Here is a 24,487-nt window from a genome sequence, read left to right as displayed (position 1 = left end):
AAGAATGACGATGCTCTAAGACGGGTGCACATAAAGTCTTACTTGGCTCCTCGGGCCGCGAACACGAGCACCATGGAATAGATGGAAGTATCCCGAAAAAAAAAAAAATCCCGATCACAGAAGGCTTAGCGCCGTCATGGTGGCACAAAAACAGGGTCACCTGACAGCAAAAACATGCACAGTACTTTATAAGATCCTATAGAAACAGAAACTATTAAATTTATAAGTACGTAGTGCAACTTGACTTTCAGAAGATGAAGCGTCAACAGTGGCGGCACACTAAGAAGGCACAAAGACAGGACAAGGCGCTGTCTTTGTTCCTTCTTAGTGGAACAAAGACAGGAGCGCCTTCTGTCTTTGCTCCTTCTTAGTGTGCCATCACTGTTGGCGCTTCACCTTTTGAAAGCTATGCACTAACTAGCCCCACAACGTCTTTTGCTGCAACTTGAACTAGGCTTTCTTTCTCTGTATGTTCATGTGTGTGTGTCTACGACGTATGCAAACTTCATTTAGTCTTTTCAGCAAACTCTGCTCTAGATTTTTCGAACATATGACGCTGTTTGTTCTTGCCTTACGACACATTTTATTATTGTTGCTATTATGTGAAAAGGAGCAGCCGTCCCTAGTATTGGATAACTAAATCTTTCTTTTACTTTCATTTCAATGAAACAAGAAGCACGAGCAAAACAGTGCTCAGTACAGAAAGAACGAAGTGCGCAGTGCGGCCCTCTCCGGTACGTGAATAATTTCCCAGCATATTCAATTACGTCAACAGCCCGAACCCCGTTGAAGCTACCAAAAGGGCTTCGTAGCTTGGTGTGGCTGCTCGCATAACCCGATAGTACGATACGATAAAAGATGACGGTGTCGTGTGTGTCATGTTCAGCACTGTGAATGCTGCACATTGTAAATACTAATGCCCTTCTCGAATGCATGAAAATTTCACGTTTTAACCCTTTGCGCTTTCTAAGAAAGTGCATCATTTACGCACGTGGAACTTGGCGTGAAAAACTTCCTTATCTTAGGCCTATTTACATGCTCTTCATAGCAAAGGAAATGAAAAGACTGCCATTATTCAATGATGTTACCCGCCGCAATCCTACAGAACTGACGTTTTATTGTACATTAGTTAATACAGCCACTCGGCCGAATGAGATGGTGTCAGGCAGAGTGACGCGATGCCTGTGAGAATACGCTAATACAGCGGCACAGATATCGACGTTGGTGACTCTTACAAACGAAACTAAGCTGCAGGCGGAATGCCACACAAGTCGCAGCGCGGCGTGGTGTTCCTGGAAGCACACTCTCGAACTCACGCAGCAGTGATGGCCGGAACGTCTCCATCAGCGCCTCGTACATCTGTGCAGCGGGCGCGAATCACCGCGGGCGACACGGGCAGCGGTGGTAGCTATCGTTCGCTCGACCAGCGGCGGGGCCCCGATTTAGGACTTCGAGTGGGCGCCGCGGACTGCGACTTTGCTGAGCGTCACGACCCGACGACTATGGTGATCCTACATCGAGGCGTTCATGTACCGTGCCTTGACCGTGGGACCGTGATTCTTGGTCGAGCCAGCTGTGAATGAACTGAAGAGGAGCCCATGCAGCGGCTTAAGGGAGGGTTTGGGCAGACGGATTTCGGAACGCGCTGTTTGCGCCTCGTCCAATAAACGAACCACATGTATTCCTGTCGGTGCCTCCTCTCATCAAAGACAAATACAAGAACCGGCTTTCTCAGTAACGGTCAGCACTGGAGAAAGGGGCCCGCCAACATCACTGGCGCAGTCGACAGGATGTCCTGCTGAGAAGATAGTAGGAAACAGCCACCTTGGTGGAAGAGTAGACAGTGACTGACTGGTGACGAGCTCAGCTGGGGCGTGAATCCAAGACGCTAAATCCACTACCGCTGGAACCACGAGGAGTGCAGGTGGGTGTCTCATTCGGCTATTTCGGCTATTGGTTCGCAGCTTGTTATGAGCAGTGGGTATAACTTGCATAGTGGCGGGGTTAGCGGAATGGAACCTGACCAGAGTGGTGGGCAGATGGATGTGGGATTGAACGTCGAGACGACTAGGGTCGCAGAAGAATCCGCGGCAGCGTCAGGCTCTAACCATGTGGCAATGTTGCAAATGCAGCTTCAAATTACAAAAATGGAATTAGCCATGGAATGGCTTAGAAATGAGAACAGTGCTAAGGCCGCCGAAAATGCCCAGATCATAGAGGCAGGCTGGAGGGAGGACAGTAGGTTAAAGTACACGAGCCTTCTGAAAGACGTGTTGTTGCTCATGCCTACTCGGGAGTCGCTCGTTCCATCATGGTTTGATGATTCGGCGACACTTGATTGTTACGAAGTGTCACGCGAGTAGAGGGCAGTACTGGTGTTGCCTCGATTGAGTAGAGAGCCAGGGTTTTTTTTTTTCATCCGTCTGAGCGCAGACGAAAGAAAGGATTATAATGCTGTGAAACTAACCGTGCTTATAGGGCTTCGATTATTTACTGCTGAGTATCGCCACCTGTTTACTCAATCGAAGAATCGCAGCCGGGCGACACGGTCACAATTTACAGTAGGACTTGAAAATCACCTGATTCATTACCTTAATGGCTACAAGAGTTGCAGCGTTGAGCAGTTAAGAAATTTGATGGTAACACACAAGCTTCGCGACGCTCTAGGTTCGGAAGCCCTTTCATTTGTCATCTAGAACGAGACACCGAGTCTCAACTGAGACTGGCAGTATTGCAAATAAAATAAATAAATAAATAAATAAAACCGATGCTTCCGCCAAACTGACGAAAAGCTTCGAAGAAAGCCCGAGAGGAATGGCCAACTCGTGCGAGGTACCGGGAGGAGAAAAGCCGAAACCGTTTCCTTACGCACGCAAGACTTTACTGGTGGTAATCAAGGCAGTCAATACAAATAGCCGGCGGTGCTTTGTTTGTAGTTTCGTCGTGCATTTTGCGCGAGACTGCCCAACGGCGCGAGCAGGTAGAGCAAATCTAGTGTGGACGGATAACTGGGACAATGACAGTGTGCTCGGTGTGGGGATGGCGGCTCAGAAACACTCGGCGAGTGCCCTTATATTCCATGCTGTCGAGACAATAAACCTCATGTGCGGCAAATCAGAGTTTCAAGGCAGCATTGATTCTAGGGCAGCGATTAGTATCATCAGGAAGTCTGTTGTTCCGGGATATGAACCGACGGGAACTAATAGAAAACTGACGGGATCATTTGGTGAGCAGGCAGTGGCCGATTTAGCCTACGTTCCGCTCAGAATGTTAGGGAAACTCGGATATATTGGCTGTGAAGAAAGCGAACTGGGGATATTGTGCGCTGTTACTGATAAACTTGCAAATGGGGTAGATGCGCCCGTTGTTCATGAACGCCCCATCGTGGAGGAGGCACTACCGAAGGCTTTTTAAAAAGCAGGATGGACCAATACAGGTTAACACGAAAGTTGAGGCAGTGTGCGTCGATGATGAGGTACAGCAAACGAATGAGCCGGAGTGGGACGAAAATTTCGGTGAACGTGAGCGTTTTAGGCTAAGCCAGGTAGCTGACCCCATCCTAAAAGAAGCGTGGGGACAAACACCGGCACGCACCCATTGAATGAATGTAATTGAAGGGCTACTGTACCATAAAGATAATGTGGTTGGCCGCGAGAGGCCACCCACATATCTAATCTAGCTAAATGATGGGAGCCGACGAAGCAGTCAACGAATAAGTTGCGTGAGTACGTAACTATAGGGGAAGTTCTGGGGTAGTCATAATTGAAACCGATGAAACCGTTCGGGTATGTTCCAGCGCTGTCGAGGAGCACGCAGGGAGGCAACAACTTATAAGCTGGAAGAGATCACTTTATATACGCACAGAGACAAGAGTTAAGAGAGCAACTAAGTAGGGAATCGCAAGTGTTTCAAGATACACCAAGCAGGTGTAACGCAGGCGTACAGCATGCGCCTAAAGGCAGGGAGTGAGCCCAAACCAGCATATAACTATTGTGTGCCTCTCACCTTAAGGGGAGAGGGTAAACGCCAGGTTCAGGAGCTCTTGCACTTGGGGCTCATATACTCCACCCGGAGTAACTTCGTGCACCCTGCGGTATGCATGGCGAAAAAGGATGGAGGCATACGTTTGTGCGTTGATTACAGACACTTGAGCGCGATCACTGAGCCCGATGCGTTACCATGGGCCAAGCAAACGAGCCGCCTTACTAGGTAGCGGCAGCCACTTACATCACGGTAATCGAAAGGTTACGTGGGCACTGACAGGTACCTCTAGACGAGGATGCAAAGAAGTACACATCCTTCGTCATATAGGAGGGGCAGCACGCGCGGCAGGTGATGCCTTGCGGTCTGCAAAACTTGGCTGCCACTTTTCAGTGCATCATGAATCAAGTTCTGGAGCAGCATCGAGAATATGCATGCTCGTACATTGATGATGTGGCAATGTACTCAAGCACTTGGGAAGTTCACATGGGCCATTTAGGGCAAGTGATCAGGCGAGACTAACCGTAAATGCTGGAAAATGCAAGTTTGCACAGCAAGATGTCAAGTATCTTGGTAATGTTATAGGGTCCGGCTTAAACGCGCCCGACCTTGGAAGGGTTGCTACGGTTCAAAATATTTCGCGGCCTCAGAACAAACGGTAACTACGGAGCTTCCTTGGGCTGTGTAATTGTTACCGCGACTGCGTACTCGGGTACACTGCGTTAGTGTTACCACTAACTAATTTGACAGGACGCCGTGGTCCGCAGCACATATACACCGTGGAGCTTTGTCGCGGAGAAAACCTTCGAGCAGCTAGGCAGCTAGGAACGGCTAGGAAGGAACAGCTGCCAAGGGCGCCGACACTTAGCGCGCCTGACATAAGCAAGGGCTGCATTCTGGTAACAGATACATTCGATGTAGCTTTTAGGAGCCTGCCTCGCCCAAATCGCTGAGAATGGCCGGGAAATGCCGGTGGGTTTTCTCAGCAAGAACCCAACACCAGCCCAGACCCACTCGGCAACAGTTGAACAAGAAGCTTATGCTGTTATATGGGCATCACAGCGCCTCGAGAAGTGGATCTTTTGTGCAAATGTCGCGGTGGTCACGGACCATAATCCTCTGAGTTTCCTTATTTTGACATCCCCTCAGAGTGCTAGACTGATGCGTTGGGCTCTGGTACTGCGCAAGTTTAATGTTACGTTTGTACACACAAGGGGCAAACTTAATGCAAACGTGGACGCGCTGTCCCGGCTGGCAAGCCCATACTTATCGAAGGAGGATACGAATGCATGTATAGGAGATATACTGGTCCTAGCACTGCGGGCTTTTGGCGCAGCGGGGCACCACTACTTTGTGCTCCTTTCGCGATTGGTCTGTATCGTTCAGCCTCCCCATGCAGCAACGGGCATTCGCTTCGAACATTGGTGTGTTGCATCACGAGATGTTTATGCAACACAGTGCGGTGGGAGGTGGCGAGCAGAGCGACGCGACTCCTGTGAGAATAAGTGTGTACAACGTCCACAACGAAGGCAACATCTTTCTCGCTCTTTTTAATTTCAAAAGGGACCAGCGACAAAATGTTTGAGGCAATCCAAGGCTTCACTATAGACGGTTTCACTCGCGCGATAACTGCAGCGAGAGTGCGCCCTCAAGGAACTTCCGGCTACGGGCCTTATCAGTCTACTGCGCTGGAAAACAAAGCGCGTTTTTAAGTTGTTTTACTGGTGGAAAGGCTATTTTTAAGTTTTCAGATAAAGGACATGCGCATTACGCCTCAAGACAAATACATAAAACTTTTCGTGTCACTTAGGGCAACATTCACTTGTACAATTGTTCCTATGTACAGAGGAAAAGTGTTGAAAATCTGCGGGATTAGATTTTAACGCACTCTTGCTTGTCAATATCGCAGCCAATGCCTTTCTTTCTCGCTAAATTTAGCAGGCTATGTCAATGAGCAAAACCAGAAGCAGTGAAAGGGTCTATTAAATACATATATTGCAAATGCAGTGAGATGCGTAAGAAAAAAAAAACGGCGCGTTTTCACGAGGCATTCACAATTTGCCCGGTAGGTGTGTTAATCATAAGACAGCTTAACGTCGTCTCTCTTACGAAACGTGTGGACAGAGCCTGCTCCTAACGTAAACATGCGCTACACTCCTAATGCGCAGACATTATTTTCCCGTCGCGGATACTTTTCTTGCAACTTCTGCAGCATAACCGGTGGAACGATTGCTGCTGGTTTAGTGCAGGGGAAGCAAGCTGCGACATACTAGGAGGAAAACGGAGTACTTTTCCAACAAGGATTGTTGTTCAGTCCTCGTCAAAGCATGAGGTAGGGGAATTTAGGTGGCGTTGCTCGTGGAGGCTTTCTACCGATTAAATAAACTGTTGCGGCGAAGAGCACACATGCCACCGAAGGCCACATATGTATGTCTGCAGCTCGGGACGCTTCAGGCGCGCCGTGCGACCTCTGCGGCGGGTGCAAGTGGAGTGCGAGCGTAGATTTTCAGAGGGCGGCCAATAGAAGCCATGCGTATCAAGGCTACATTTTTTTTTCGTGTTTTCTGTAATTCACCTCCGACCTAGCAAATAGCACTATAGCGCGGTTGTTAGCATTCTTTCTAAACGGGTTTTTATAAACATTCAGCTAAGCCAATGTCGCAAGGTGCGACACTATTAATGACGCGATGGAAAAATTCCGAAGACGCATTTATAGTGAACTATAGAACCGTGCTTATAAATTGCAAATGAGCATCGTTTCGAAATTTATTTTATATGTTTAGCCTGCGGGAGGGGGTGTACAAATGCTCCAATATAGTGGCTGTCGTAACTGACGCGGAGCAAGCTTTATACGAAAGCGAAGACTTCTACGCGGCTAAAACCAAGTGTATGTTGTTAGCAGCCTCCTTGAAAAGCATCTGGTATATTTGTTTTTTATTAGTAAGGTGCTTATTAGTCATAATTAATTAACTTCTGAACTATTAACTTGATGGCCTCGATGTTAAACAAACATTGCAGAGCACATTCAAAAATACCACTTTCAGTTGTTTGCGGCGCGTTGAAATTCGCGTAGCTTTTTTCTGCCCTGAGTTAAAAGAAAGCCGCCGCTGTGGCATGCCAGCGGCGGGCCCCGGCGGCGTTTTTCTAAACTACAAACCTCGCATTGCCATTCTGGTCATAAAGTTCAATAATGATTGGTAGATATACACTACTTATTACATACATATAGATCGCTGCACGCAGCATACCTTGTATTCTTTCTTTTATTTTACCCTCGAAATGCATAGCCGCAAATCGTCCTGCATTCGCTTAACTTTTTAATATCTTTTTTGAAGTTCAATAATGCCAGTCATTATTGTTTTTACGGATCTATGGTTTTCGACTGTTTTCTATTGTTTCTCTTATTGTATTTTTTCACATCCAGTAGTGACCGAGAAAGCGAACTGCTCGTACTGTTGGACGCTTCCTCGTACAAAGCTGACGCTCAGCGTGATTTTTCCCTTTCAACGCCTGTCAATGGTTATGAGGCCCACGTGGACAGTGAGCTCGAAAAAGAGCACAAAACGAGGCGAGCAAGCTATTCCAAGGTCCTGCCGACCGTCACGCGGAGGATATCCTTTTGGAGACACCGCTTTGTCTCTGATGCCTGACAGCTGAATGGTTTCGAGCAACCTTGCGTTCTCGAACTCGGCTTGACGCTCCAAGCGATCGTGAACAGGCGCGCAGAGCGTGCGTATACGCACTACACGCGCCGCTTGGCGGTTGCTGTGGCGGGGGAATACTTTATAGAGCGTTGTACATTCCGAAGGATAAGTTTGTGCCTCTTTGGAGGCCAAGACAGCACTGTTATTAATGCACTCAGTAATTGTACCATGCGAGGTAGGGAAGAAGGGGGTGGGGCGAGACTATGGTCTCGGCGTTTCTTCTTTCGGCCCGGTTATTTGGACTACAATAATTTTTTTTTGGGGGGGGGGACGCGGAGAGAGAGAGAGTGAGAAATGCAATACAAAGTTGCAAGGGACTTACATGCTTCCTCGGCGTTGTCTTGCTCTGCAGTTTTTTTTCTTCTATTTCAGTTATTTGGTACACGTGAAGCTATTCTCTACCTATCTACTCATCACAATCTATTCATCTCGCGTTAAACGTTTCGTATGACACTACGGATATTGTGGGACATCGTTTCCTGGGAGTGGGCGCATGTTGATACTTCTCGTACCACCCGTCTCTCTTTTCATCGCTCGTGCGATTGCAACCAAGCGGCCATGACATTGGCAACCGTTCCGAGGTTGTTTTTCAGCAAGCGACAATGGCTGCAGCCTATATCTCCGGCTTGTAGGCTAATTAGGGGACCATCTCAGTAAACTTTGCGTTAGTAAGAACTGTCTGCAATAAGGCGTGTTTTCGTAACTGAATGATAAAGCCGGCGCTCTGAATAAGGCCGGCGCTGGCTCGTGGAACAGCTATAGGGGAAGAACTGCTTTGTGATCACGGGCTCAGTTTGTCTTCTGTTATGTCCGACACGGCGAACAGCGCAGAATGCGACAAAAGATACACAAACGGGATACAGCCGCATGCGTCTCGTTTTCCTGTCTTGCTCCTTTGTCTGCGCTGTTCCATATGTTGAACGCAAACGGCATAACCGTCTGGAGCACAGTCAGGATCACGTAATGACTCCTATGCCAATTGTATTCCTTCCCGCGCTTTGTCAGTGCCCCGATCGGCACACCGGTTACTTCATAAACCCGATGGTCCATTGCGTAGAAAGGGAAGGTGAGGCTGAATAGAGTCGATCCAAAACGATGGTTATATTCCACCGGCATAGCTTTTTAAAAGCGAAGCTTTCCTTCGCGAACCTCGCCGGGTTTCGTAATGGTGGGTGCTGTGGCGCCTAGCTGTTCTCTTGCCGAATGGACCAACCAATCACAGCCGAGTACGCGCGCCTCGCGCGCCGTTGCGTTCCTTACACAACCACCAGATGGCGCTCGCCTCCGCACTTCCGGGGCGGCGCCGGCCTTGCGGGGGGAAAGAAAAAAAAAGAACCAGAAAGCTCGCCTTCGCGCATCCCTGGCTGCACGGTAATGAGGAAGTGACCGCTTCTTGCGGATAGAATGGATTCGAATTGCGCTAGCTACGTACGTATGCGCATGCTGCCTTTGAAACCATGCATGATGCGTTCAAGCCTTTCGTCACACACGCTAGTAGTCAGCTACTCCGCTTAACAAAAGGCTCGCTGTAATTTGTGTGCGCCCGCGCTTGTGCGTGCGTGTGCGTGCGTGTGTGCGTGTACTCGTGTTTCGGCTGTTTATGCATTCACACGAACCTTCGCTATATATAGATTCCAACTCGCTGGATCTGCTGCATTTTGTTGTTTTTCGCTCAGCCGCAAAAGTCGGAAAGCAAATCAAGGAAATTCGTTCAGTCGAGCAGACGGGTCTCCAGTTCGCTGCCCTCTGGGCCACGTTAAAATGGAGGGACTACGAAACATTTTGAGAAAGCAATTGGAATAGCCGGCTTTATTATAACCTGCACTCACATTTGTCCGCAATTATTAAACAAGAAGTGCTAGGACCGCGGCCACACCCATCGATGTACAATTCGATATAGCGGTGCTATGAAGTAAAGCACCACGAAAGACAGCAGTAGAGACACTGAAATTACCCTGGTGGGAGCACTATTCCGTTGGAGATTCATTTGTATGTGGGAAGCGCTCCACATGACAAAAGACAAAGAAAAAGGCAGGACATGCGCGTACTTTCGTCGTGTGTAAGATCCCGTCCCGTATTCAGTTGTATTTGCGCTACGCTCTCTCGCGTAATGTTCCGCGATACTAAAGGGGTATGCGCAGAATGATTTTATTAAACCATATCGAACACGAATGGTACAAACATGGTTACAAATTCATGCTAGTCATTTTGCCGAGTATAATACGTTTGTAACACTTCTTTGAATTGTTCACAGAACAATTCACACATCACTCGTGTTTTCATTGGCCGCAAGCGAATGATCATGAGCCGGGTAGTTTGGCAAATTCTTTCTTGTGGAATTGTATATTTATCTGTCCTGTCAGCTATTACAGCAATTTGGCTTCTGGTTAAGCGGGGAAAAATTTAGCCCGCGTTTTTGCGCGTCGAAAGCAATTGTAATAATGTCGTTGTATACCTGCCTGACTGCGTGTTCGCACTGAAAGAAAAAAAAAAGCGAAGCGAAAAATCTCTTACGCCACCTTGTTTGCAGCCTCAACGCAACAATAATTTTGATACAAAAAACTACTCGCAAATACTCCGTGGTTGCGGCTTTCTGTTGCTGGGATCCCGATGGCAGTGGCACACGGAAATACTCGTGTGCAGCGGTCGAAAAATTCTGAAGCGGTCGAAAAAATTCGCGAACCTTCCACTATTGCGCCTTCACAGCCACGTAACAGACATATCATAACCAATTGCTCTGCCAACAATTATTCGGGAAATATTTGGTTAAAAGGTATTCGAATCGGCATTTGTTCAAATCGAGTTATTGTCAAAGACAATTATTTTGGACCCCAAAATACTTACAATCTAAGCAGTCTGGGATTCCTTGCTTTGGATAGGCTTCCTTCGGATGGGCTTTGCATAGGCTTCGGAGGCTTTCTAATAATCTGGAGTGACGCCAAGTGGTTGAAAGTGTTCCAGTCGGATTACTTCGAATGCTTGCTGCTGTCGGTCACGGACGCCTTGCACTGTTGCTCAAAAGGAAAGCCGAACTCGCAGTTAATGTGAATTCTAATAACATGTGCGAGACAATCCAGATATCATGGGAAAGCAAGAGCGCTGCCTGTTTTTCTCGAATAGTGATTCGAAGACCACCATAGCATTCGATGCGTTATTCCAAGAATACGAACGCTGCATATTCGTATGCCCCATACCCATAATAAAAAGATTCAGCTGAGATTAGGTGCCCTTTTCAAAACCGGCTGCACGGATACGAACCACTGCCATGATTGAGTGTGAATGCATTTGTGCAAGTCAAAGTTAAATTAAGGAAAGAAAAGAGATCAAAAGAAAGAAAATAAAAAAAGGAAAAATAAGACCAAGAGTGCTGTATTCGTGACTTGAATGCCCCACTGCTTGATGACTAATAAGCGACAGGTGAAATGTTTTCGTTATGTGCACAGGAACGTAATTCCTCAAGGCTGTGCGCTTGTGAATTCGATGTATTTTCACAGCGCGCTTTGCGTTTCTTATCGTTTCAACGAGATCAGCCTATTTACTCACCCAGTTGCTGCCTTTTGATATTTTGTGATGGATTTTTGAAGCCCCTGTTTATAGAGAAAAACACATAAAATCAACATACACTGGAGCCAAGAAAAACGTAGGGGAAACTGCGTTGTAATTAAACTGCATCATTAAATACACATGAGACTTAAAAGTACTGTAATCTTATTTAGCAAATCCCTCGGTTCCCCCCCGCAGGGGCGTCTGCGCAAGCAGGCGTTTGGTGTGTTGCGACACCACGGACCCGAGCACACGAGGGTTGGACCCTCCCGCGTTTAACCGTGCGTGGCTTAGCCGTGTCCGGGGAAAAGCGGATCCTGGGGGTTGATCCGATGCTGGGTGTTCGGACCTTTAAGGCCCCCCGGCGGAGGCAACACACCCCTTTGGCCTCGGCTTCACGCAGACGGCACCCCCGGACTGACCCACCCGGGGGAAATCGGTAGTTGCCTTTTCCTGTCTCTCTCTCCCTCCAGCCTTCGTCTTTTTCTCACTTTTTCATCTTTCCTGTCTTCTCCTAGCTTCCGTTTACTTCCAATATTTCCAGGCAGCAAGGGTTAACCTTGTGTGAATAACCAACCTAGGTTATCTCATATTTGGTTATAGTAACAACGTACAGCTGGCGTTTGCAGGACCTGTTTTTACAGTCCCTGTAACGTCCCCTTGTTGGGCTCCATGGTGGGTGGCTGGCGTTATTGCCGAAAACTAAGTTCTCTTATGGCAAATTCCTTCCCACTCCTCCTTGATCGCCCACAGAAAAGAGGGCGCACCGAAGATGTATTCAAGTTCTTTGGTCGTGAAAGACCCAACTTCCCACGATTTCATGTTATTCACTCGGAAAAATCAGACACACAAGTACGCACAATCTCCCCATTTCTAGTTTCAAAGTCCTTAACTGAGGCTCTTGGCCAAGGTTACAAGGCAACAAGGATGGCAAGTGGAGATCTCCTCTTGGAGCTCCAGAATCTGGAACAATTTGAGAAGTTATCCAGTCTCGTGTCATTTGGGGACGTACAAGTGACGGTGACTCCGCACCGCACTATGAACACTTCACGCGGCGTTGTCTCAGATGATGACCTGCTTCAGCTGACAGAGGCAGAGCTCCTAGAGGGCTTGAACGAGCAAAATGTTGTTAATGTGAAAAGAATAAAGATGAGGCGCGATGGTAAAGAAATTGCAACCAAACACCTAATTCTCGCCTTCAATTCAAGTGTCCTGCCCGAATCAATCGAGGCCGGGTACATAAAGCTCCGTGTCAGGCCTTACGTGCCTAATCCACTCCGATGTTTCAAATGCCAGCGCTTCGGCCACAGCTCGCAGAGCTGCCGAGGCCGCCAAACCTGTGCTAAATGCAGTGCCAAAGAACACACCACTGAAACCTGTGAGAACGCTCTCCGCTGTGTACACTGCGATGGGGAGCACGCCGCGTACTCGCGGTCGTGCCCATCCTGGAAGAAAGAAAAGGAAATTGTTACAATTAAAGTCAAGGAAAATATCACTTTCAAAGAGGCACGCAGGCGGGTTTCATACCTGCCCAAGAAAAGCTTTGCCGAAGTGGCGCGTCAGGGGGCAGCGTCACAACGGCCTCCGGCGGCTGTCCGACCCACACGCAGTGAGTCGGCAGTTACGCCGTCTGCCCCTGCGGCGGTTGCAGCTAGCGCTGCTCTGCTCCGCCAACCGTGGAGAAGGGACCATCGATCCCGAAGGTGGGCGCAGCCGAGGCTGCCTCAACCTCCCAGGTCCCTTCCAGCGCTGGCAACGGCCGGCGCAGCCAAATCCCTCAGGGAGCCCCAACGACCTCCGGGCTGTTGGGCGCAGCGGTCTTGCCCTCCAAGGCGGGACACTCCCTGATAACCTCTCGCTCGCAAGAGCACGTGTCCGGCGCCTCACAAGAGGCAATGGACACTACACCTATCCTCCAGGGGCGCCAAGCGCCTAAGGAGCGGCGAGGTTCACTCGAACGCTCCAGAAAGGGCAAAACTCCCGTTACAGGGCCTCGAAAGGGCTCTGTAATTTAATCACTGTAATTTACATAAACACTACTTCTGTTTCTGTACACACAGCACATATTATCTCCCAATATGGATACACAGATAATTCAGTGGAACGTCAGAGGTCTCCTTAGAAACCTTGATGATGTTCAAGAATTAATCCACAAACACAATCCCAAAGTGCTGTGTTTACAAGAAACAAACTTAAAACCCAAACACACCAACTTTCTCCGACAGTATATAACTTATCGCAAAGATCGCGATGATGCTGTCGCATCATCGGGCGGTGTCGCCATTGTTATCCATAAGAGCATTGCGTGTCAACGTTTACAGCTACAAACGCCTCTCGAAGCAGTGGCGGTTCGAGCTGTTCTCCTAAACAAACTCATCACCATTAGCTCTCTTTACATACCCCCACATTACAAATTAACGAAACATGAATTTCAATCCTATGTAGATCAATTGCCAGAACCTTATGTTGTTCTTGGCGATTTCAATGCACATAGCACCTTGTGGGGAGACTCTCGCATCGATGCGCGAGGTCGTCTCGTTGAACAGTTCCTTTTTTCTTCTGGAGCGTGCCTTCTAAATAAGAAAGAACCCACATATTACTCTCTTGCAAACAGATGCTTTTCGTCAATAGACCTTAGTATAGTTTCCGCGTCTATACTGCCTGAACTCAAATGGGAAGTTACGAGCAATCCTTACGGGAGCGATCACTTCCCCGTACTGCTAAGAACATCTAAAGAAAATGAATTTCCGCCACAAGTTCCTAGGTGGAAGATAGATACAGCCGACTGGGAGAAATTTCGAAATCTATCTAGACTCTCATGGGCTGATATGTCTTCTCTAGAAATCGATGCCGCTGTGGAGTATTTTACAGCGTTTATAATAGATGCCGCTTCTAAATGCATATCTGAAGGAAGCGGTTTGGCATGCAGACGGCGTGTCCCATGGTGGAACGAGGAATGTAGGATTGCTCGTAAGAAACAGAACAAAGCGTGGGGGTTGCTACGCGCTTCTCCCACCGCAGAGAATCTAGTCAACTTTAAAAAAGTAAAATCCGAAGGCAGGCGAACCCGCCGACAGGCCAGACGAGAAAGTTGGCACAAGTTTTTATCAAGTATTAACTCGTTTAGGGATGAGGCCAAAGCCTGGAACAGAGTAAATAGGATTAGTTGGCGGCAAACACATTCACTCCCCCTAATAAACACACACGGAGATTCACTGCAAGATCAGGCCAACTCACTCGGAGAGCACTTTGAGAGTGTATCAAGCTCAAATCATTATACGCAATCCTTCCTAAAATATAAACAAATAGAAGAACGTAAGCCACTAACAAGAAAAGGTCGAGAGAATGAGCCTTACAACCGTCCTTTCTGTATTGCCGAATTGAGAGCTGCCTTGAGCGCATGCAACAGCTCCGCACCAGGATCTGATAGAATCATGTATGAAATGCTCAAACACTTACACAATGACACGCAGGTTACACTACTCACACTTTTCAACACCATTTGGGATGCAGGGTACCTTCCAGCTGCATGGAAGGAAGCCATTGTGATCCCTGTTTTGAAACTAGGCAAGGACCCTTCCTCAGTGGCAAGTTACCGCCCGATAGCCCTCACAAGTTGCATTTGTAAGGTGTTCGAAAAAATGATAAATCGGCGACTCATCTTTTTCCTTGAACAGAGCAAAATTGTTGACCCTTATCAGTGCGGCTTCCGAGAAGGACGCTCCACAACTGACCACCTTGTACGTGTAGAAGCAAATATCCGGGACGCATTTGTACACAAACAATTCTTCTTATCCATATTCCTCGATATGGAGAAGGCGTACGATACGACGTGGCGTTACGGAATCTTAAGAGACTTGTCAGAAATGGGCATCCACGGTAATATGCATAATATAATAGAAAGCTATCTGTCAAATCGTACCTTCCGAGTAAAAGTCGGCAATGTACTTTCACGCCCTTTTACGCAAGAAACGGGTGTACCCCAAGGAGGCGTGCTCAGCTGCACGCTCTTTATAGTGAAGATGAACACGCTTCGTGCTTCATTACCACCCGCCATCTTTTACTCTGTCTACGTGGACGACATTCAAATAGCTTTCAAATCTTGTAACCTCGCAGTCTGCGAGAGACAGGTACAGCATGGCCTGAATAAAGTCTCAGTGTGGGCAGACAAGAATGGATTTAAGGTCAATCCTAACAAAAGCTCTTGCGTTCTTTTTACAAGAAAGAGAGGCCTGGTTCCGGATCCTTCCTTAGAACTGTGTGGACAACGAATACCTATCAGCAAAGAGCACAAATTCCTAGGTGTCATACTTGACTACAGACTCACTTTCGTCCCCCACATTAAATATCTAAAAGAAAAATGTCTGAAAACAATGAACATAATCAAACTTCTATCTCAGACTACATGGGGTAGTGACAGGAAGTGCTTAATGAATCTCTATAAAAGCCTCATTCGATCGCGACTAGACTATGGCGCCGTTATTTATCACTCTGCCGCCCCGAGCGCGCTAAAGATGCTAGATCCTGTTCACCATCTAGGTATGCGGTTAGCCACTGGTGCTTTCAGAACGAGCCCGATTCAATGCTTATACGCGGAATCAAATGAATGGTCCCTCCATCTACAGAGAACTTATATCAACCTTACATATTTCCTTAAAATACAATCCAATCAACAACATCCATGTTTTAACACTGTTAACGATATGACCTGCACTACCCTTTTCCATAATCGCCCCTCTGTAAGAAAGCCTTTCTCGCTACGAGTGAGGGAGCTTAGTGAAGAAATGCACGTTCCACTCCTTGAGCTTCGCCTAATGCATCCAGCCAAGCTGCTACCTCCTTGGGAGTGGCAGCTCATACAATGTGATATATCTTTCGTGGAAGTGACAAAGCATGCTCCAGAGATTGAAATCAAGATGCATTTCCGGGAACTCCAGCACAAATACTCCTGCACGGAGTTCTACACCGACGCATCAAAGTCACACGACGGGGTGTCCTATGCAGCCGTCGGTCCATCCTTCTCGGAATCCGACGTACTGCACCCGGAAACTAGTATCTTTACGGCTGAGGCCTACGCACTGCTCTCGGCCGTAAAGCATATAAACAAATCACAACTCCCGAAATCAGTTATATATACGGACTCCCTCAGTGTTGTGAGGGCCTTGATGTCTTTCTGTAATCACAAAAATCCAGTATTTGTTGAACTCTACTCCGCACTGTGCAAAGCATATATATCTAACCAACATGTGATCATATGCTGGGTGCCTGGACATAGGGGCATCGAGGGAAACGTTCTAGCAGACCAGATGGCCACATCAATCTCATCGCATGCAGCTAACTCTACTGCTTCGGTCCCTGTCACAGACCTGAAGCCTTTCTTAAGAAGGAAACTACGAAACCACTGGCAACGCATGTGGGACGAAGAAATAAATAATAAACTGCATGTAATAAAGCCACAATTAGGTTTCTGGCCTCCTGTAACAAAATCCCGCAGGACAGATGTCCTATTCTGCCGTCTAAGAATAGGACACACTTTTGGCACACACAACTTCTTACTCACGGGAAGCGAGCCACCAACCTGTGGTAGATGCGGGGAGAGGCTGACCGTCCTCCACGTCCTACTGGAGTGTCGGGAAGCCGAACCCGAAAGAAAAAAACACTTTCTCTTAGTATACAGGCACCACATCCCCCTTCATCCTGTTATGTTACTTGGTCCAGAACCACTCTTTGACACCAACGCCGTCTTAGGTTTTTTGGAAGATGTTGTGTTTCATGTTATTAGCCCCACACGTTCGTAGCACTTCCTCTCTTCAGAGGATGCTGCTGCGATAATTATTTTGAATAAGCACATGCCTCTAAGCCCTTGTGGTTCAAGGGCTCTGGCGAGGCTGTAGTGCTGTAAGAAATTCAACGTCTCGCATATTTTAAACAATGCATCATTCTTTTACGATGGATTTTAATCTTCACAGTCTTAGTCATTATTCATCGCCATAATCTTATAGTACATAGATTTTACGCATTTACAGCGACCATTTTTAGGCCACTTTACAGCCAAGTCACATCTTCCATAATACATCATTAACACTACCACCAGTCATGGCGCTCTTTGGCCAAACCTGGCCCTTGCGCCACAAAACAACACACATCATCATCACCCTCGGTTCCCATCTTTCTTGGCGGTCTTAATATGTCAAATTCCGATAACTATGAGAGCGGGGAAAGGGGGGTGGGGGCTGGAGGGAGGCGCTGCACGTCAGCGTTGATCCGTACGTTGCTTGTCGTTCCTAAACGCGATGTCACTTTCGTTTAACAAGACGTCACGTCGATGTAGTAGTCTTTGTCATCCTGCCATGGTGACAGCTGTCAGTAACGGAAGCGCCGTTCACCCCTGATATGCGCAAGTGTGCAAGTGCTGACGAAAAGAGAGGTGCTAAAGCTGCGTGCGCATTTCCTTTGAGTGCAGATGTCTACAGTCGGCCGCGTGTCAGCTGCTTGTTCTATTCTTCTTCGGTTTCCATGTTTTCTTTTCCTTCTTTCTTTCTCACTTGTTAAGCTCACATGTTGTTTACATACAAAGAAATCCGTGTTTACGGGGTAAGGCATGCGTTCGGCTGTGCTAGTCTATGCTGGAAGCCAGGCGTATGGTAAAGTGATGACTGAGACGTTTTACGCCTGTCTTTGTAGTATCTTAAGGGATAAGGACAAACTGCAGAGGTCAAGTTCTGAAAATGAAAAAAAAAAATTGACCTATTGCTAAGAAAGAACTTCAGCAGACTCAGTTGACGACGATATGACATCCGGTGGAGTAGATTTATGCAGGGTCTCCATATCGCTTGCATTACAAATCCTGACCATTCCTGACCTGATGGCGCATGTTTGTTTCGGAGCTGTGCACCATTTACAGTAAACATGTCCCTGCATGCGACCACATACAACTGGGCAAATATCTGCAGCTGCGTGTTATGAATCAATTCGCAGATCACCGGTATAGTTTAGATAACTATACGGATTTAATAAGGCTTGTAAAGCCGGCTAGTTCTCGTCGCACAGGTTACAACACGGAATGAAGGTGGAACCAGACGCGTACTTCGTTTTCGTGCCTCGTTCCGACTTTCTTTCGCGTTGTTTCTCGCAACCTGTGTAGCGCGACATTCGCTCACACATACGTATTTAGTCGCGTCGGAAACTACAGCTAGCCGCTTTTTGGCCCCAGGCGTCTGTTAGGTACACAAAAACACTGCACCTTGCGAAAGGCCGAGCATTGAATCGCATCGCTGTGGAGAAATGTGCTACGCTGAGAAGCTATGCGCACTGAACCACAGAGTGCGGCCGAACAGCGATCTTGGACTGCCCTGAGTGTCCTTTACTACTCAGTGTCCGATTTAACGAACGAAACTTTTCGACGGCGGTATTAAGTCTTGGTGAAAGGCAAGGAATGAAGGAAGGAAAAAGTGGTGAAGGAAAGGCAGGGAGGTTAACCGGTTTAGCTTAACCGGTTTGCTACCCTACACATGGGAGAGGGATGGGGGCGAAGAAAGATGGGGAAGGGATAGATAGATAGATAGATAGATAGATAGATAGATAGATAGATAGATAGATAGATAGATAGATAGATAGATAGATAGATAGATAGATAGATCACATAGCACAGCACACACAGATCGTCTGGTGAAAGGCAAGTTTAATTAGAGGGAAGCGCGCATCGGTAATAAACATCCGCTCTTGGTCGACGACGGTGGCAGCTTTGTTGACGTTTCCGTTTTGCTTTTAATGTGCCCAGCAGTCGCACGCGGTGAGCGGGCAGGTTTGCGCCGACCAGCGAGCATGGACGTGGGTCACCGGTCGCTGCCGCCGTCGCGCCGCGAGAAGAAGCGGCCGGCCGAGGGTCCGCTGGCGGCGCTGGCCGGCGACGCGCCCGAGTGGCTGGACGTGATTCCGTGCGGTCAGCTAGGCGCTGTCAGGGACGTCCTGAAGGCGGCAGCCGCCGCCGCGGAAGACAAGTCAGCCGTGCCATCCTGCTACGAGTCTTGCGACTCGACGAGTCTCTCGAGCTTCGACAACGGCTCTGAGGGCGGCGCCGGCAGCGGCAAGGAAGCGCGCTCCAAGGACGCCTTCGCGGGCCGCTACTCGTTCAAGTCCAGGGCCGACGATCACACCGACGGGGGCTGCCAGATCACGCGCCTGTGCATGAACCGGGACGCCTCGGTCCGCTCCACGGGCTTCGTGCCGAGGGTGGCCGACGCTGGCGACGACGAGCCGCCCGAAATCCTCGTCACCGCGGACACCAGCCGCTGCTCGGACGACGAGGTGAGAGCCGCCGCGCTCTTGGTGGCCGCGCCTGCAATCGCGGTGTGCGGTGAGAGAACGCTCCGTTCATCGGCGATTAGGCGGGCCCGTTTGTACGAAGTCGGCGCCTTTGCGTTTCGCTCAGATTTCGCTGTCACACTACTCCGTGCTGTCACTGCATCCCACTGGTGCCACTATGGGAGCAGTTGTGACGAATTCTTTTTGGCGTACAAATAGTTCCCCGCGTATGGCGAGAAAATACTTTCGCAGGGGCTGCAGCATAGAATGAAGTCTGCACTTTCTTTTGGCACTGTACATGGAGCTTAGTTCTAATCGCAGTTATGGAGGCCGCACTTCAACGTGCATATACCTAAGATGCTCGGCATAAAGCTTCTGTTATGCGCGTCAAACACAACCATGCGGTAGAAATGAATTTAGAGTGTGTTCGGAGGAAGGGAAGGGGGTGGGTACGGGGCAGGGGGAGCGGGGGCTCGGAAACGTGCCTTTCGCAGCCCGCATACCGGGTGTCGAAAACATCGCATGTCATGACTATTAAGCGCTTTGGCATTAGCAGTACGCGGTCGTTTAGTAATTCATAATAATTATTTTTCGGAATATACCCATAAGACAATATTTAAGAGACCCACGCAGATTGTCTCAAGGATAGTCACAAGATCATATTGGAGCAGATTTTTCTACTTCATATATCAGCTGTCTTTTTTTCTGAGTGGGGCAGTTACCTCTTTAAATTGCTTTTACACGTCTCGTAGTCCTACACTGCAGTCACGTCTTAAAAAAAGCAGTGAAAGAAAGCATCCGCCTGTAATATGAGTTCTTCTGGGAATATATTTTTTCCCGGTGCTCGCTGCACGTCCTGGATTGCCGCATGTTGCAAGATCTGTGTCGTTTATTATGCGTGGCTCCACAAATTCTGGCATACAAATAAAGCAATGAAGGTAATGACAACCTTGTCTTGAGAACTGCATGCGCGCTGATGGCTTCCTTAGGCACAGCTTCTTTTTTCTGTTTACTCTTGTCTCTCTCTCTCTCTTTCTTCTTGTAGCTCTCTTTTACCAGGAAAATGTTGGCGGCAACGTTTTCCATACAGCGCACGTCAACCACCCCTTAAACTAAGAAGATCATGCAGCGGCAGCTGATCTTGTCACGGACCACTAAAATGCCTATCAGCGTCGTCCATTAATAGAAGTCGTAGCGAAGCCTATCATTCCACGACCGCTTTTTTTTTTTCGAAGCAACGTCTTTCTCGTGCCTGGCGCTTTCGATTTGGTCAACGCTTGTAGCAAGTAGATGACAACGCGACAAGAAGAAAAAAAAAGACGAAATCGAGGAAAACAGGCGGCCACTAATAATTCGAATGTTCAGCTACGGTTTCCTTTTCTTTTTTTTTTTTTCCTCGCCTGACCCTTCCGCCGGCCTTGGCTGGGGTTTCGCGGAGAGTGCGGAGCCCGTGGAGGAGGCGAAGGCACGGTTACGCAACCGGCCCTGCAGGCGCTGCGCGCGTCGTTTGAAGCCGCGGCGGCCGGCTGCCGCTCGCACAGTTCCCCGCCAGTGTCCGCAGGAGGAACCGGTGCCGGCCGTCACTCTGTGATGCGGCCGGCCTAATCGTCGGGCCGGGAAGCTTTCCTTCTTCCAGCTGATCCCTGCGCATCCTTCGTTCGCACGCAGAACGGCAGCCGCTGCGCCGTCGGCCGTGGCTCACCGTACGCGTCGCTGCCGAGGGACTTCCTCCGGGTGCCCCGGAGCCGCAAGGGCCGCCTGGTGCTCTCGGGACCCAAGAAGGCCGGCCGCAAGAAGGGCGCCGAGGTGTTCGAGGTGCGCCGGGTGCCCTCGGACTCGGCCGACTCGGGCATCTACACGAGCTTCGGCAAGGAGATCCGCAGCTACGGTCTACCGCAGGAGGACGCCGCCGAGGCTCCTGCCGGCCGCAACATGCCGTCCCCGGAGTCCCAGGTGGCGGAGAGCTCGCTGGCCACGGTTGTCGCTCCGTGAGTAAACCCTGTTCGCTCGGGCTTGCGCCTCTCTGCCGCGGAAATGTTTGCCACACAGCCGTGACGTTGTGTCGTGTGTGCGTGTGTCGTTCACCGGATATCTTGTGTTCGGGCTGTCTTGATCCCTTCCTGTGGTGGCATCAACGTGTTCTGCCCTCTTCTTGCCCACGAGAGTTCGGCCAACAATCGAAGTGTAAGAAAAGTCGAAAAAAAAAATAGTTTTAAACACTGCGTGACCAGCGGTGTTTAAAAAAACACACCGCTGGTCGCGCGTTTTCTTCTCCTCTGCTGTCACCCTTTGCAATCCATGCTGTCAATATAGAATCTGAAAGACAGTACTTACACCGAACAAAAAAGCCACACACATCAGTACATCCCTGGGAAAAAAGTGTGCGGACCACAGACTTGCCGCAGAAATGGAAGGTATTCTCAATTATGATAAAAAAACTGAAATTGGCGGACGCACTCGTAAGTTGGCAAAGCCAAGTTTTAACTGCAATCCTTCATCTCAAGTTACATTCATAGGCGGAGAAAAAGATCGGTCTTCTGGCGGGATCCTTGCTGCGTCATATTTTCGCACAGGGTAGTGCACCCTCATTTAACCACCTGGTGCTGTTACGTCAACACGTTTTTTTTTTCTTCAGGATTGATAAAGATAAGTCTTAGCACGGAGACACACGGACAGAAAGAAATAAAGACGACGCACTATAGCCCTCCGGCGTCGTTCATGTTGCTGCCTTTTTGTGCGCCTTGACGCTAGGATATCATAATGCCAAACCAACAAGTCCGACAATCTGTAATTCTGAAATCCATAACATTCACACGTGAAGCGTGGATGTTGTGGGTTTTGTTCCCAACGATGACTTGTCTTTTGCTTTCCTTCACATTTCTCCAGTGCCGCGCTCATATAAGCGTTCACGCAGCGTAACAGTCGTTAACTCCATGTCTGCAATTTCGGCCTGTATGTGCGTGACGGTTGCTTGGTTGAGACGTTCCTTGTTCAAGAGATTATGAACAAGATAACAATAAAAAAATAATATTATGAAGACTATTCACGCTTTATGCAACTACCTTGTTTGAGTTTAGCTTGCATGCTTTAGAAGTACATTGCCCGCATGGCACCATTTTTTAATTATTGATATTATTATATAAATAACTAAATTTCGCGCGGCAAACTGGTGAAATCATTTTTCGCTGCAGGTTTCCATCTCTCAGCTGAGGTTCTGTTTGCGATTCATTGGGAGATTGAGATTTATTCGTGAAATGTTAAACAATATCGAGGTCGCGTTAATTATTATTATTATTATTATTATTATTATTATTACTCAAGAAGTTGTATTGCTCAAACCATCACGGTAGAATTGTTATCGTTGCAGTTACGCAGGATTGTTTGACTCTAGAAACAAGGATAGTGCTGAAAACTCATTTAGAATTTTTAGAAGTGTTTTTAGAATTGCTAGTAGGTAGAGCGGGGCTTAGCACTTTTGACGGAGCTCGACGTTTCTGCGCAGGCGCGAGTAAGAGCGGGCGCGAGAGTGAAAATCTGGGGTCTTTTGCTCCTTGAATATATGACTCAGCCTAGGCACTACGTAGGAGGTTCCTTAGAGCGCGTTGTATTCGTTTGCTCCCTAGACATGCCGGCATTGCGGAGTGCGGTCGAGTTGGTTTATACGCTCCGCCGCTGGCTGCCCGCGTGGTGAGGCAGTGGGCGCGGACGCCGCTTTGTGATCGCTGTGTCTGAAGGGACAATGTTCTGACTGGTGTTGTATAGGTCGCGGGTCGCTTTTATCGTCGCGATGATAGATCAGATTTTTTACAAGCACTACTCCAGGAGGGCACATGTAACGGGCAAACGGAGGCCTCAGGAGAGCACCTGAGGTTATATTAAAGCAGGCAGCGCAGGATCTCCGGGGCACCCAAGTGGTAGCGGGGGATCAAAGGTGGAAGCAGGGCAGCCCGTGGGTTGCGGCCGCAGAGGCCGAAGCGTGCCAGGGGGTATTCGCATAAAAAATTGGCTGTCCGCTGTCGCGGACAGCCGCTCTTATACTCCCCTGGCACGCGCAGGCCTCTGCGAGCCCCAATCCACGGACCAGTCCGGCTTCTAACTTTGATGTCCCCGTTGCCGCTTGGGTGTCCTGGAGGCGCCGCCAATAATGTGAAATAATGACACGTTGTTTTGATTAGTAAAAGCATGAGCGAATAAATATGATTGCGTCGAGCCGCCAACTTGCGATGCTAAGTTCAGCACTACCGCACCCCGTGACTTCTGTCGGCACGTTTAGGGACAAACGCATACAACGCGCGCCAAGCACTCCTCCGTAGTACCTAGGCAGAGTCGTATTTTCAAGGAGCAAAGCTCCCCACATTTCTTCGCTCGCACCCGCTCTTACACGCGCATGCGCGCAAACGTCCGTAGTCTCCGCAAGTGCCATGCCCCGCTGTACCTACAAGTAGTCGGAAATACGCACCGCCTGTCTGCGCGGAGGAGAACGCGCCCTCCCTCCCCTCCCCCCGAAGCCTTGCTCGCGACGGAAGGCGGCGCGCGTCCTCCCAGCTTTCCTCGGTTGCGTGCGCGAGATTCGGCGCGATCGCCGGCTCACCCTGGCACGCTTTCACTCGCACATAAAGCATAGGGCACGCTGCGACGATTTTATCGACCTTGGACTTTATACGAAACCTTACGGCGACGCCGACGGCAGAAATGCGCTCGGAGTGTCGATATAGTTACTATCGCAATAGAACCGAAAAAGTGCACCGAATTTTGGGAGAAGCAACCTATTTGCTGGGCACAGCTGATAACAGCAGCGCCCCTGCTTTTGGCTGGCAAACAATAAGACTGGTGTCCCTCTTTTCAACGCAGTCAGCTGCGTCACATTGGATTTTGTCTATGTGTCAAGATTCCCGCGTTTGAGTACGCAAGGCGCTGAGTGCCAAATGTCATCATAATTATCTTGGAGAACAAGT

General features: G+C 48.8%; 1 protein-coding gene across 8 annotated transcripts in view; it reads left to right on the top strand.

Annotated features, from left to right (window-relative positions):
* Window positions 1-24,487, top strand: part of LOC139054291 (uncharacterized) — an 86,638-nt gene that overhangs the window by 55,968 nt on the left and 6,183 nt on the right. For 4 of the 8 annotated variants that reach the window (XM_070531063.1, XM_070531060.1, XM_070531058.1 and 1 more), the window contains 2 exons: window positions 19,012-19,535; window positions 21,201-21,520. In XM_070531063.1, coding sequence (XP_070387164.1) covers window positions 19,053-19,535; window positions 21,201-21,520 — 803 coding nt within the window. In that variant the 5' untranslated portion in view covers window positions 19,012-19,052. Of the gene's footprint in view, window positions 1-19,008; window positions 19,536-21,200; window positions 21,521-24,487 lie in introns of all 8 variants that reach the window. The other 4 variants (XM_070531061.1, XM_070531059.1, XM_070531057.1 and 1 more) reach the window with 1 other exon arrangement.

Source organism: Dermacentor albipictus, chromosome 1 (genome assembly GCF_038994185.2).
Source record: "Dermacentor albipictus isolate Rhodes 1998 colony chromosome 1, USDA_Dalb.pri_finalv2, whole genome shotgun sequence".
In the NCBI taxonomy this organism is placed as follows: Eukaryota; Metazoa; Arthropoda; class Arachnida; order Ixodida; family Ixodidae; genus Dermacentor; species Dermacentor albipictus.
The sequence above is the reverse complement of the archived record's forward strand: the minus strand, read 5'-3'. Positions and strand labels throughout refer to the sequence as shown.